At 38.9% G+C, this 13,904-nt stretch overlaps 1 protein-coding gene across 1 annotated transcript in view; it reads right to left on the bottom strand.

The window, feature by feature from the left end:
• Positions 1 to 13,904, bottom strand: part of PLCG1 (phospholipase C gamma 1) — a 98,645-nt gene that overhangs the window by 23,584 nt on the left and 61,157 nt on the right. Inside the window, exons 9-17 of the mRNA XM_070941702.1 lie at positions 13,550 to 13,651; positions 12,043 to 12,161; positions 11,002 to 11,087; positions 9,510 to 9,630; positions 7,953 to 8,121; positions 6,043 to 6,165; positions 3,677 to 3,778; positions 2,138 to 2,325; positions 432 to 632 (exon numbers count right to left, since the gene is read on the bottom strand). Of these exons, the coding sequence (XP_070797803.1) occupies positions 432 to 632; positions 2,138 to 2,325; positions 3,677 to 3,778; positions 6,043 to 6,165; positions 7,953 to 8,121; positions 9,510 to 9,630; positions 11,002 to 11,087; positions 12,043 to 12,161; positions 13,550 to 13,651 (1,211 nt within the window). The remainder of the gene's footprint in view (positions 1 to 431; positions 633 to 2,137; positions 2,326 to 3,676; positions 3,779 to 6,042; positions 6,166 to 7,952; positions 8,122 to 9,509; positions 9,631 to 11,001; positions 11,088 to 12,042; positions 12,162 to 13,549; positions 13,652 to 13,904) is intronic.

Below are 13,904 nucleotides of genomic sequence, written 5' to 3'. Positions count from 1 at the left end.
AAACTTTAAAAATGTATCTCAGAATAATGAAATAAGAGAAGTGGCTGCAAGAAAGAAAGCATTCTCAATTGTGAGACTCTACCCATGCAACTTTATTGGCACCAACCATAAATCCTTTCAACACTAAGCAGACATGGTTTGATTTTTATCTTATATCTTTCTAGGCTGTTTCTTCATGGCATTTTATTATTTTATACATTTCTTTTTGCCTTTAAGGAATTAAGAGACTCTGTCTGTCCTAAGTAACTTTGCAACCTGCCAGAGAACTCTGAGGATGATTGTAGAGGGGAGGGGAGGGGAGGGAGGGAGGGGGAGAGACAGAGGGACAGAGACAGAGAGACACAGAGACACCAGATAGACAGAGACACAGACACAGAAACAGAAACAGACAGAGAAACCAAGGATAAAACGTGACTCCTTCATTGCCTTACTCTTTGCTCTCATGTGCATTTGTCTGTGGCACGGGTTCTGTCAACCTCATTTCAAATTCATTGCATCTGAGTGGCACTTGCTGGTAATGAGTAATGAGATCATAGAGGCTATTGAAAACCAGGTTATCAGTGAGGAAAAATTTGGGGCTGCCGGCATCTTGCCGAGAATGGATCCGGCAGTGCTGCACTTTCCCATTGCGCCTGTGTAAGAGAAACAACAAAGCAAGGATTAATTATGCTGCCCTAGACATGGCTATTCAAAGATAAACTCGTAATATTCAGTGCACATTACTTTCCAGTGGATATATTTAGAGTGGCAGCCTAATGTTTTTTTTTTAAAGTATCTTATTGTGGATTATGTTTGCCCAACAACACTAATTATACTGCCAGAAAATAAATATGAGAGAATGAGTCAGGTAATGACTGAGGCCTGCATATTTGGTAATCCAATACCTTACTTTCTTTAATTTAGCACTGAGAGGAGGCGGGGGACAGGCCTATTCTGCTTTCTTGCAGTGAATTCTTCTCCTTGTTCCTCAAGGCATTCTTAGGTGTTTGTGCAATGCTGAAAACCTATTTCATATTCCCCAAACAAAGAGGATAAAGTAGCCATATGTATTACAAGTGAACCTGCACGGCCCAAACTAATCATTAAAAAGGGGGAAACCAGCAAAGCTTTACAGAAATTATTAGCTTCTACAGTTTCGTCAAGCTCTAACCAGACCAACTGTTGACTCGGAAAACTTGCAGTCAGAGATTCAAGAACACAATTCTTGACAAGCTAGTTTTACTGCCAATATTACCCTGTTTCCCCCAAAATAAGACATCCCTGATAATCGGGCTTTTGAGCGCATGGCAGTAAGGCCAAGCGCTTATTTTAGGGTTCAAAAAATGTAAGACAGGGTCTTATTTTCGAGGAAACACGGTAGAAACAGCCAATATACTGGAAACTAACAACAGCAAAGTGTAAGACTGAAGCCATGCATGTTAGTCCCAAGTTTTAAATCTTAAATCTTCTTCAACCACTCATAAATTTTAGTGGACTTGGAGCTGGTCATTTCTTCACAGGAGGAGCAGTGCACTGTCACCACAACAGGGTTCTTTGATTCCAGCCTCTCTGCTTCTGACTTTCCCTATTCTAGTCCTAGTGGTTTTTTCCCCCCATAGAAAAGCCCAAGAGGATTCTGAAGAAGCAAATCCTCCTGCTGCTATAAGTGAGTGTTTAGGAAGCTTTTTTTTAAAAAAAAAAAACCCTATAAAAACAGAGACTTCTACAACCAAATTCTTTACTCTTTTGCAAAATAAAACAACCACCTCTACTTTTCTCTATGAATAAAGCCTTTTAGTTTAAAATGGCTGATTTCATGGTAGTCTGCAAAAGCTTTCAGTAACAATGTTGTAATGTAAAAGTTTGCAAATTACTGCTGCAGTTGACATTATTTATTGGATAATGGATAAGTTTAGGTATTGCATGAACTACAGATAATGCAACAAGAATGAGAATAATATCCTTCTATTTGGCATTTTTGCAAATTTCCCTCTATTTGGCATCTTTTCCAATTCTTACTTAAACCAGTAAGATATGTATGATTTCCTTGACAGACAAAAACTCTTTGCATCTCATAGATGCAGAACTAATGATTGTATTATTCCCCTATTGAATGTGAGCATTTTAGGTAACAATTTCATGCCCAAAGGATTCTTACCAGAAGGAAAGTGTGTAATCACCAACGAAGGTCTCACTTTCTCGCACCAGGAATGAGCCATCAGGGGCTCCAGTGTCTACACAATATTCCATTAACAGCCTCTCTGCTATGTGGCGCCCATCACGCCCTGCTCCCAGTTTGCCATGGAACCACTTTTCAGTGGAATGGAGTTCAGTGCTGTTGCTTGTCTGCCATGGATATGAAAAGCAAACAACTTGATTTAGTAGCCTACAGACCAAGAGTGGCTGAATGAGAAGGTAGAAAGACACAATTATATTAGTTTGGAAGAAGAGCAATCTCTATTTTCCAAGTATAGACATCCAAACCCAAGGTTTAATGCAACAAGAAACTTTCCCGGTTTCCCCAAATACCTTCATTTTGTTATTGCACCACAGCATAAACAAACAGATAGGGCTCAAGTCATGTATCTCTTGCCTCCAGGCAACATGCAATGCTAACATTTCAGAAAATAATTCACTTAAAGTAAATAACAAACCATTTTAGGAAGTTGTATAAAGTAACTTTTTATGTTTATAACCTATAATTGTTTCTGGCTGTATGCACTACCCAGAGTTCTTTCCTTTCATTCTTCAAAAGCAGAAACAAAGGACATTCCTCCAAAGATCTTCTTTCTTAGCCTTATAAGCTACCCCACTCTAATAAACTTGCCAGAAAAAGGAGAATGAGATTTCCAAGCCTGAGTGATAGGAGAGCCAGCCAGCAAAATCCAAAGTATTGGGACTTGGCAAAGTTTTGGATTCAATTGGGAAGAGCTGGTTCACATTCAGGATTGTGAATGCAGCATTTAATGACTCATTAAAAGCACCTGCATTTGTTTCTAGGATTGCATAACTGCCATGGAAGGTCTTTTGCATGCTAGGGACAAGGGCTAAGCTGTTTTAATGAGTCTCAGACAAGTGCTGCCTTTGTTCTACATGTTCTGAACAATTATTTCAAATCAAATCTGAAGCCTCATACAGTACTACAAGGCACATGTATGCTAGACAATCTTCTCCAGCCCTCTTCTTCTTAGTCTTTCATGATTGCAAGCAGAAAGTATAAACATGCCCTTCTTCTAACCCTTTCCAGACTGACGTTAGTCCTAGCTTTCAACTTCATCAGTGTTAAGTGGAAATATCATTACAAAGCTAGATTCTTCCCACAGGAAATTCAAGATGGGTAAAGCTAAACACACAGCTCCTTCCAATTCAAGAAAAAGTAGATTCTTCCAGATTTCTTCCCATCAAAGACTAAGAAGAACGAAGATATTTAACTCCTTCTCATGATGTCATAAAATCATATAAATGCAGAACATATGTAATGGAAGGGACTTTATGGGCAATTTAATCCAACCCCTTGCTCAATGCAGAAATACTGTACAGAAAACCATCCCGCCTCTGCTTGAAAATCTTTAAAGAGGGTAATCTACCACTGGTCTAGGCAGAATGACCCACTATTTAACTGTTCTTACCATTAAAAAATTCTATAATTCAGCCATGTTTGCTTGCCTAGTCTTCCAGGATATCTTCTTTCACATACCTCCTTTTGCTCTTCCTCCTCTTCATTTCCTAAATCACTGGTTGTCTCTCCAGAGTAATAGATTTTACTGCTGGTCAAGACAAAATAATGAGGATTCCAGTCCTGTAGAAACGTACATCAGTAATTAAATTGATCCTGGAATAGTCTCATTAAAGAACAAAGCTTTATAAAATTCACTAATCTGGACTATGCAGATGCTTTATGACAAGAGGAGAAAAAAAGCGTTATGCTGAGACTCTCATGAATTAACTTCTAAACATTGGTTGTTAAAAATGAAATGTTCAATCCAAAGAATGATTTGCTGATATTAAAACTAAGAGTTCCTCGACACCTTCTTCAAATAAAATCTTTCAAGTCTGCAAGCTAGGGGAAATACAAAACTATGTAATTCTAACAATGGGCCAAGAAATTGGAATGTAGTGAATCTCCTCTGAGTAGGGATCCCCCTCCCCCCCCCAATCTTCTGTCCAAATAAGTACCATAAGGAATAGGCTGGATTGAGAGATGGCACAAATTAACTAAATTTATAACCAAGCCAGATATGTGTAAATGTCATAATTGCATACTCCTATTTCCATTTCCTATCTAAGCTAATTTTTTTCAGACTGATAGGTCTTTTGAGCAGGAACCTGTAGTCTTGAGTTATGCAGAGCAACTGACAAAGCTCTCTTTCTCCATGGGCCAATGAATGAAAAACTTGAAACCAACTATCCACCTCTTTAAAAAAACAAACAAACCCTGAACTGCTTCTGTTTGTAAAAATAAATAAATAAATACATAAAAATCTGCAGAACAACTAAGCAATGCCAGGAATTATTCAGGGTTATTAATGATTATGTGATTAGGCAAAAAGCATTGCTTCATCTGGGGTCAGTACTACCTTTTGTAATAGCTTTATATCATTCTCACAAATTAAGTCATGGGCGTTTTTAATCCCAGACACATTTTTACTGAAGCAACCTGCCCACATCATACGGCAACATTTAAGAGTGTTGACAAAGAGAAGCAATCATTTCTCTTCTCTGTCTTTCAGCATGGAAATCCATACTATAACGCCACAATTGGGATGCTATACTGAAAGTGGCAGGAAAAGCTTTGTGTGAATCTCTGAAAAAAGCAGACATTTTCAGCATCTCTATCAAGTTGAGTCCATTGATCCACAGAACTTTATCAGGCCAAGAACCTGAGCTGGGCTTTCAAATAAGCACTACAAGCTAAATCAAAATGGGCAGAGTTGAATCAAAGAAATAGGGCTACAACAGATAATTAATTATTATGATTACTGAGAACCAATTCAGTGTAATGGTTAAAGATGTGGTGGTGCAGTGGTTAGAATGCAGTACTGCAAGCTAATTCTGCTGAGTGCTGACTGCCAGCAGTTTGGCAGTTCAAGTCTCAAGGTTGACTCAGCCTTCCATCTTTCCAAGGTCAGTTAAATGAGGACCCAAATTGTTGGGGGCAATATGCTGACTAAGTGCTATTGCTATATTAAAGGTATTGGAGTCGAAACTAGGGGACTGTTTTAGTCCTGCCTTATTGGGTGATCTGGGGCCAACAACTCAAAGCCTAAAAGGAAGCAGATGCCAATAAAACTGCAAGCAGTCAGTCAGAAATCAAAACTGGTTTGAAGGCACAATAATAATATAAATAATTTTTAAAACCCAATGTATTTAATTAAAAATTAATTAAATTAAATTAATTAGGAGTGAATATTTTTTCCAGACTGGAAATATGGAACAGCAATTGGTCCACTGTCCAAAAGTTAAGGGCAGCCCTGTCTGCCATATAAAAAAAAATTACAATTTTTAACACTTACTTATTTATTGGTTCGATTTATATGTCACCCTTCTCCGGAGACTCAGGGCGGCTTATAATGCGTTAAGCAATAGCCTTCATACTTTTGTATATCCCTGCTTAGTAGGGCTTTGCCCCCCCCCCCCCAAAGCGGTGTTCTTTTTTATACAAAGTCAGTTTATTGCCCTCACAATCCGGGTCCTCATTTTACCTACCTCGAAAGGATAGAAGGCTGAGTCAACCTTGAGCCTGGTGAGATTTGAACTTGCAGTAATTGCAGGCAGATGGTGCTATTTAACAGCATTTAGTCTGCTGCACCACCAAGGCTCTTTTCAGAGTCAACACTTGTGACTCTGGGGACTATATTCAAGGATTTCAGAAGACCTAGTGTTTCAGAGTTATGCACTCTGTATTAAAATTATAAAGTAAATTGTAGCCAGGTTTGGCAATTTCTGGGGAACTGAGCCCCAGACTAGGAGGGGTGTATTATACAGCCCTAGAACAACAGCTTATGTATGATTGTACAAATCAGTCAGCTCCAAGTAACAGTAAAGCAATACAAAGAAACCCACGTGGTTGATTGGGTCTTCCAGATACAGAATTCCATTCTTTATTGAGTTGCTGATGTCATTCTCTGAATACACTGCAGATGATGGTACTTCTTCATAAGCACTACCCTCAGCCAGTTTCTTGTGCTACAGCAAGAAATATACATGTCAAGTTCTTTTAACAAATTAGTAAAAATCTAGAGTGGAATTAGGAGAGAGCATGTACTCCAGTGCAAAATTAACTATACTCTTTTGTGATCCTACAGAGTCATTTGTATTTCCCACTTGAGCCAAGTTATTTCTGGTTTGGCGCAGCACTTCTGGAAATACCAAGAGGGAGGGGCGAGGGGAGGGAGAGGGGAGGGAGGGGAGGACATTTTTTTTTCTGGTCTCAAGTCAATCTCTCAATTCAGCCACTGGGGCAGTGGTGAAATGTAAAATTTGTTACTACCGGTTCTGTGGGCGTGGCTTGGTGGCGGTAATGTGACTGGATGGGCGTGGCCAACTTTTTTTTTCTTTTAAAAGCATTTTTTCTACAACCTCTTTGGCCAAAGAGGTTGCAGAAAAAAAATGCTTTTAAAAGCCTATGATGATCAGGCAACTCAGCTGGGATTGTCAGAGGCTTTTAAAAGCATTTTTTTCTACAGCCTCTTCGGCTGTTAGAGGTTGTAGAAAAAATGCTTTTAAAAATAAAAAAAAAAAGCCTCTGATGATTGTGCCTCTGATGATCAGCTGGGCATGGGGGGGGGGGGGCTGCAGGGATTTTTACTACCGGTTCTCCAAACAACCTGCTGCTATTGCTACCAGATCGGGCGATCCAGTCCGAACTGGGAGCATTTCATCCCTGCACTGGGGTAACTTTGAATCTACCTCTTCATAGCAAAGTAGCTTCACATTTCCCCCTTACAAATCACTTCTTTTTAAGTTTCTGGGCAAATATTCACTAGGTGTACCAACAATGCAGAGAGGATGGCAGTCCCTGTTATTTCTGAGCTCCCTTATGAGATAGCTACCAGGAAGAACTGATTGGCTTGTGCTATTTCTCAGCATTTTGTAGCTTGTGATTGTGGTGAACATTTCTACCTGCATTTGAAGACTGATCAGTGGAAATAACAGCAGTATAGAAATGCCCTTAGAGCGGCCTGCTTTTTCACGGCAACTGCATATGAAATTTCTCCAACAAAAAATAATATATGCTCTAAGACAATGAAAACTTCCCTGATGAAAATGGAATGGGAAAAAATGAAGTGGCTTTTGGAAGGCCTTATGAAGTAAAAGATCTGTGGGAATGCTGAAGACCTAAAATTAGCAACATGTTTCCAGATTGAAGAGTGGGTACTATATTTCATTTTAGTGTAACTGCAAGGCATATACAATTATAAAAATGCTATTCTCTAGAGACCTTTTCCTGAGAGTCATAACATTTAATTTCTGTTTGGATTTTCTGATGCACATGGCAGAATTTCTCCCATATATTTAAAGGGTTTATTTAAGTAACAATCCCAATAACTTGAAAGCCCCAAGTTAAAGAAGGCTGGCTTAAGAAATAAAAACTAAGGGAACCATTATTTTTTAATTTCATTTGCTATGCAGGAAGCATAATTGTAAAAGAGTTTTTTTGGGGGGGGCGTAGAGTTATTCGAACAAGAGTTATAAATTTTTCATATTCACCTACTTAATCGTTAAAATGCAATACTGAGTGATGTATAGAGCAGTTCTGTAGGTCTCATGTACATCAAGTGTCTACTGCAAAGCCAAGATTTATATCATCCCTACTCTTGCAGGTTAATAATTGTTTGGATCCTAAAGACCAGGTATTATGAAATAAGATGCAGTAATGTGTGTGTGTGTGAGGGGGAGGGGATTAAGAAACATCAATGCCTATGTCACCTTTTACACAGATCCCATTCATAAAGGCTACAAAAAGAACTTACCTTTATGAGAATCTTCCTCTTCAGCTGGTTTGGAGACGGCAAACCATCAGCAGAGATATCGACTGGTTTGGTTAGCAGCATGTCTCCAAAGACCTTCTTAAAGTTCTGAGCCATATTCCTCTGCTGGGCAATGCTGCAATGGTCTTCAATGGATAGGATAACAGGGTAACTTAAAAGAAACAAAATCATTAAGAATAATTCCAAGTGCTGGTTGTCATCTCTAAAGCCTTTAATGGTCTGGGCTCAGGTTAGTTGAAGGACTGTCTTTTCTCAGTTACAACTACCCCACTCACCAAAGTGGAGAGGCAGGGTATGTTACAGGTCCCAACCCTAGTGGGACCAGAAAAGTCTTCTCCATGGACCCTCCCATCAGAACATTATCCCTCAGAGAGAAGATTGGCCTCCACTTTATAGTCTTTTGAAAGCCCCTGAAGACCTGGTTTTGCCAATGGACCTAGGGCCAGGATGACATGGAACACATCAAGTGGTTTTATTTTTATTTTAATTTAGGGTTTTCTTTCTGTAAGTCACTGGAGTCACCATGAGTTGATGGCCATATAAATTTTCTTAATATATAAATAGGATTGTAAGTACAGTGGTGCTAATCTTAATTATGTTATTAATTTGCCTAATTGGGCTTTCAGGTCAACTCCCTGAAGAATTAACATTTGACTCCTATAAGATTTGTTTAGCTATCCTTCTATTTTCTGTTGTTCTATCATCACTCCATCCTCCTTTAAGATCAGGTCCATAAGCTTGAACACTTTATTTTGAAAACAAATAGCTGGAATACTGAGGGAATTGAAATTTTAGAATCCCATTACTAGGTGTCAATTTAAAAGGTACCAAATGTTGCCACTAATATATGATTCTTTTGGAATATAGAAAATACATTTAATGTCGTAATAGATAAAATTCCAATTTCCCCCTCCCCTTTCAACAGTATAATGTTTTTTCAAGAATACAAGTTCCTAATCTTCTGGATTGTGAGAAAAATTAGTGAAATGCCAGTGACATTTCTGGATCAGATTTCATACCAAAGAAGTTAAAGAAGAATAGAATAGAATAGAATAGAATAGAATAGAATAGAATAGAATAGAATAGAATAGAATAGAATAGAATAGAATAGAATAGAATAGAATAGAATAGAATAGAATAGAATAGAATAGAATTCTTTATTGGCCAAGTGTGATTGGACACACAAGAAATTTGTCTTTGGTGTACATGCTCTCAGTGTACATAAGGAGAATAAAATACATTCATCAAGAATAAAAAGATACAACACAGTGATAGTCAAGGTTACTAATAAGCTATCAAATAGACACACACACACACACAAACTCTCTGTATATGACCATCATTTGCAAAAATTTAGAATAAGATAGAATATTATACTATCTGCTATCATGCCAGTACAACATTTTACTTCACGTACAGCCTAGCACCAAAACAATACAGACATGAGGTGCCATGAAGTAAGTATTTAGGGCTCAAGTATCTGAGCTAGGGAAAGGCAAATTTCCAAAGAACATGGTTTCACAACTGACATTTACTTACTCAGAAGTTACAAAAGCATGCTCCTTGATGGTGGTGAGGACATCAGAAAACTTAATTTTTGTAGTTAATGTGTGTCCATGATAAATCACAGGCATCCCATCAGGACCATCCCAGCAATCAACTGAAAAAGATAGCCAGTTAAAGTATAACTAAAAGTTCATCAGTATAAGTTAATACTGGAATTAATCATCTTAGATAAAATCAAGCTGCATCCAAAGATAAGTATAAATACCGTATTTTTCGGACTATAAGACGCACCTTAGTTTTTGGGGAGGAAAATAAGAAAAAAGTTGATTGGGGGTGGATCGGCCTCCTGGAATACCCCGAATCAGCTGTTCTCAGAGGTGAACTTTAGCAACAGGTTCGTTGGTTGTGAGCTCTGTGCTTTGTTTTTTTTCCAGCCTCTCAAATGGAGGTTTCAGAGGCTTTTTTCAGCCTCTGAGAGAAAGGTTTCAGAGGCTGGGCGGAGCTACATTCAGACTATAAGACGCACCCAGATTTTCACCCTCTTTTTGGAGGTAAAAAGGTGCATCTTATACTCCGAAAAATACGGTAGCTGTTTGTCACCTAACAATCAAGGTAGAACACATTTCAATGAAAATGTTTTCCTTATTTCTCTGGAGTGAAAGTGATATCACAAAGGAAGGCATTTCAAAACAGATTTGGGAAAGTAAAATTATCAATGCATTGATAATACCCGTAGTTCCATGGCACTAAAGGAGTGTCTTTCATTTCAAGGTTACAAGAAAATCTTCCTTCAGAAGTCTCTGATCAAATAACTCTGGGCAAGGTATATATGTATATTTGAAACTGCTTTATTTTTGACTATCCATCTAACTCAGGAGTGTCAAATTCGATTTCATTGAGGGCCACATCAGAGTTGTGTTGGGTGGGTGTGGCCAGGGTGGGCGTGACCAGCTCGATGTCACACATCGAGGCTCTGTTTTCAGCCATGACGGCCACCTGCAACCCTCTGCCAGCAAAAAAGGAGCATGGAGAGGCCGCATACGGCCTGCCCAGGCTCCGTTTCCGGCTGCGATGGCCTCCCCAGACTCCGTTTTCACTGGCAGAAGGCTGCAGGTGGCCATTGCGGCCGAAAACAGAGCCTGGGAGGGCCACATGCAGCCCTCCTGAGCTCCATTTTTGCTGGCAGAGACACCGCGGGCTGTTTCCAGAGCAGCCCCGTGGGCCAAATCTAAGCATCCCGCGGGCCAGTTCCAGCTCATGGGCCTTGAGTTTGACACCCTTGATTTAGCTCAATATAATCAATTTTAACCTGTAAGATCTCATAAAATCTCAGGTAGACACTTTCATCTCTCTTGCAATCTGATTCTTTTATCTGGAATATTCAGTGTGTAGCGTGTACACTCCACTACCCACTTGATCTAGCCTTCACTCATGTACAATTTCTTTTACGTTCAGTATGAGATCAACCTTTCCTGATCCTTATTAGGCAGATGAGGAAAGAAAACATGAAGAGACCAGCACTCACGTTCAATACAGCGGCATCCCATGCGCAGGCAACGAGCATAGGCTTCCAAGGAAGACTCGCTTGAGAACTGATCTCCTGTCAAGTATCTGTGACGAAGGGGCAGTTATGAACATAAAAGCCAGTTGGGTTGGATTATCACAACATCAAAAGACAAAGCAGTAGCTCAAATGCGATAGAAAATTTATCAGCAACTTTTTCATGTATACTATCCAATCAGACTGTATTAGTCTCTGACCCAAATTTCTCTCCCTCAATTGCTTAAAGATTCTCCTCCACGGTATACAGGTAATCCTTGACTTACAACATTTCTCTTAGTGGCTGTTCGAAGTTACAACGGCACTGAAAAGAGTGACTTATGACCATTTTTACACTTATAACTGTTGCAGCCTCCCCATGGTTACATGATTTATATTCATATGCTTGACAACTGACTCACATTTATGAGGGTTGCAGTGTCCCAGGGTCATGTGATCCCCTTTTGCGACCTTCTGACAAGCAAATTCAATGGGAAACCAGATTCACTTAACCATGGTGTTACTAATGTAACAACTGCACGGATTCACTTAACAAAGGTGGCAAGAAAAGTCACAAAATGGGGCAAAACTCACTTAACAAATTTCTCACTTAGCAATATACATTTCTGGCTCAATTGTGGTCGTAAGTTGTGGACTACCTGCATTGGGGTAACATTAAATGCTTATATTCATTCTAGCCCCACACTGCTCCTATCCAAAATTTCTCTTCCTTTAAAAAGTTTGAAATAACACAATGAGGTGTCTTTATGTAATTATGCATATCAGGATTCTATTCATCTAAAGATCCCTAAATTACTGAGTCATGTGTTGACCTGCTGCTATTAATGGAAAGCAAAACTCAACAGGCACCTCATAATTTGCAGAGATACGTAAGACAGTGTAATTCCAAGAATTGCATCGTTATCCCAGAAGGTGCTTTTCGTACAGTTTTGCACACATGGTCTCTTCTCAAAGCAAATTACAAACAGGAGAAATTATTAGCAAGAGAAACCAATTTTTCCATTACGTGTTATGCGAGGATGAGATCCAATAATGGGACAAGGGGTTGTTCATGTCTTCTGGGCGTATGGCATCAAATTCCGAGTTCCAGATGCTGTTCTCTTTGGAAAACAGGAAGGTGAGAAACTGTACAAGAAGAAGGGAAAAAATGGAGGTGAAAGATGGAACACAAAACCCCCAAATCTCAGCTGTTTTTTCAGACTTCCCCCACCCGACTCTCCCCAGATGTATTGGATTACAGCTCTCATAGTTTAAAAAATACACAATTACAATGCAGGAAGGGAGTCTGCTTGAGAAAATCTGATATGGACCAGTTAAAGTTTCTGGGTGGTCTTCAAGATCAATTCCATGTAGAGAACATTGCAGTAATCAAGTTGTGAAGTGACTAGGGCATGAGTGACTATCTGAATAGCCCTCCCAATTTAGGAAAGGACACAACTGGATCACTGGACAAAGTTATGCAAATGCCTTCATAGCCAAAACTGACATCTGCTTTTGAAGAATCTTTGAATCCAGAAAAACTGGAAGGCATACCAAAAGGGGAAGTGTAACCCCATTCAAGGTCAAAGAGGGAATATACCCAAATCTGGATGGTTGAAACACCCATAGTCACTAGGTCTTGGTAGTAATGAGTTGGAGATTCTCCCCATCCAAACCCACACAACCTCCATGCACTGGAACAAAATCTTGACAGCATCATTTTCTGGTCCAAAGTCAAAAGATACAAACCTTTTCTGGTCCAAAGTCAAAAGATACAAACCTCAAACTAGCAGATGACCTCAACTAATGGTTTCATATTTATTATATTTTATTTATATTTCCTATTTCTGAACAGCCCATCCCTCTCAAAAAAAGGAGGGATGAGAGTTTAAGCATGCAGGCTGACAACAAATTCACCAGTGACTTAAAAACTGTCTGGAACAACTACATCCTACTTTGTTTCAATTCAAAACTGTGCTGACCAAAGGCCAGTTGCTTAAGAAGTCCTTCACTTATTTAGGCAGATCCTTTACATCTGCCTTGGAGAATACTCTAGATATGATAAAATTGTTTCTGAGATAACATTCCATGCTAACACTAGAACTTTGTGCTAGGCCTAGAAAACAACAAACCCCCAATGAACTGCATGCTTTCTATATAATTATCTATGTTCCACCTCACACTAATTATCCTTACTTATAATTTATAGGACTACATAATTGCTCAGTATTATTACAGTCAATTAAATATAATTCCAGCAATTACCAATGAGAAGTCTTATCTTTCTTCTTAGAAAAGTCAAAGTTGCAACTTATTTAATATTTTAAATTGCAAGAAAAGATCTGCAGAAAAGAAGGAAATATAATTTGCTACAATATTCCTTTCCTGCCATGTATGGAATTGACCTTTATAATACATTGTAGCATTACTTACTACAATGCAGTGTAGAGAACATTGATATCAATGATTTGGGAATTATAAAGCCAGCCATTCTTGTTCTATTTTTTTTTTAGTGAGATTCTTGAGAGTCTTACCTCATCTGAAGAAAAATAAGGTTCTTCAATTACTCTCAATGGATCTGACAAGAAAGTAAACATAAAATCTTGCACCAAGGAAAGGTCTGCAGCCCAAAGCTCCTGTATATGAGGATGGAGAAAGGTGGAGTTTGAGAAGCCAGATATTCTATTTATTACAGTGTTCAAGCTATTTTGTAAACATCCCCTTTCCCAGCCTTATAATGTTCTTGCAAAGTAGCAAGTAATTATTATCCCTGTATTGCTGATGGAAAGCTACGTGGGATTAGAGATAAGACTGGAAGGGACTTTGGAGTCCGACGTCCTGGCCACAGCAGGAATCTTCATACCATCTCAGACAAATGGCTGTCCAACA

The sequence above is a fragment of the Pituophis catenifer genome, unplaced genomic scaffold (assembly GCF_029215685.1).
Source record: "Pituophis catenifer annectens isolate HBS135680 unplaced genomic scaffold, rPitCat1.0.hap2 SCAF_3, whole genome shotgun sequence".
NCBI lineage: Eukaryota > Metazoa > Chordata > Lepidosauria > Squamata > Colubridae > Pituophis > Pituophis catenifer.
The sequence above is the reverse complement of the archived record's forward strand: the minus strand, read 5'-3'. Positions and strand labels throughout refer to the sequence as shown.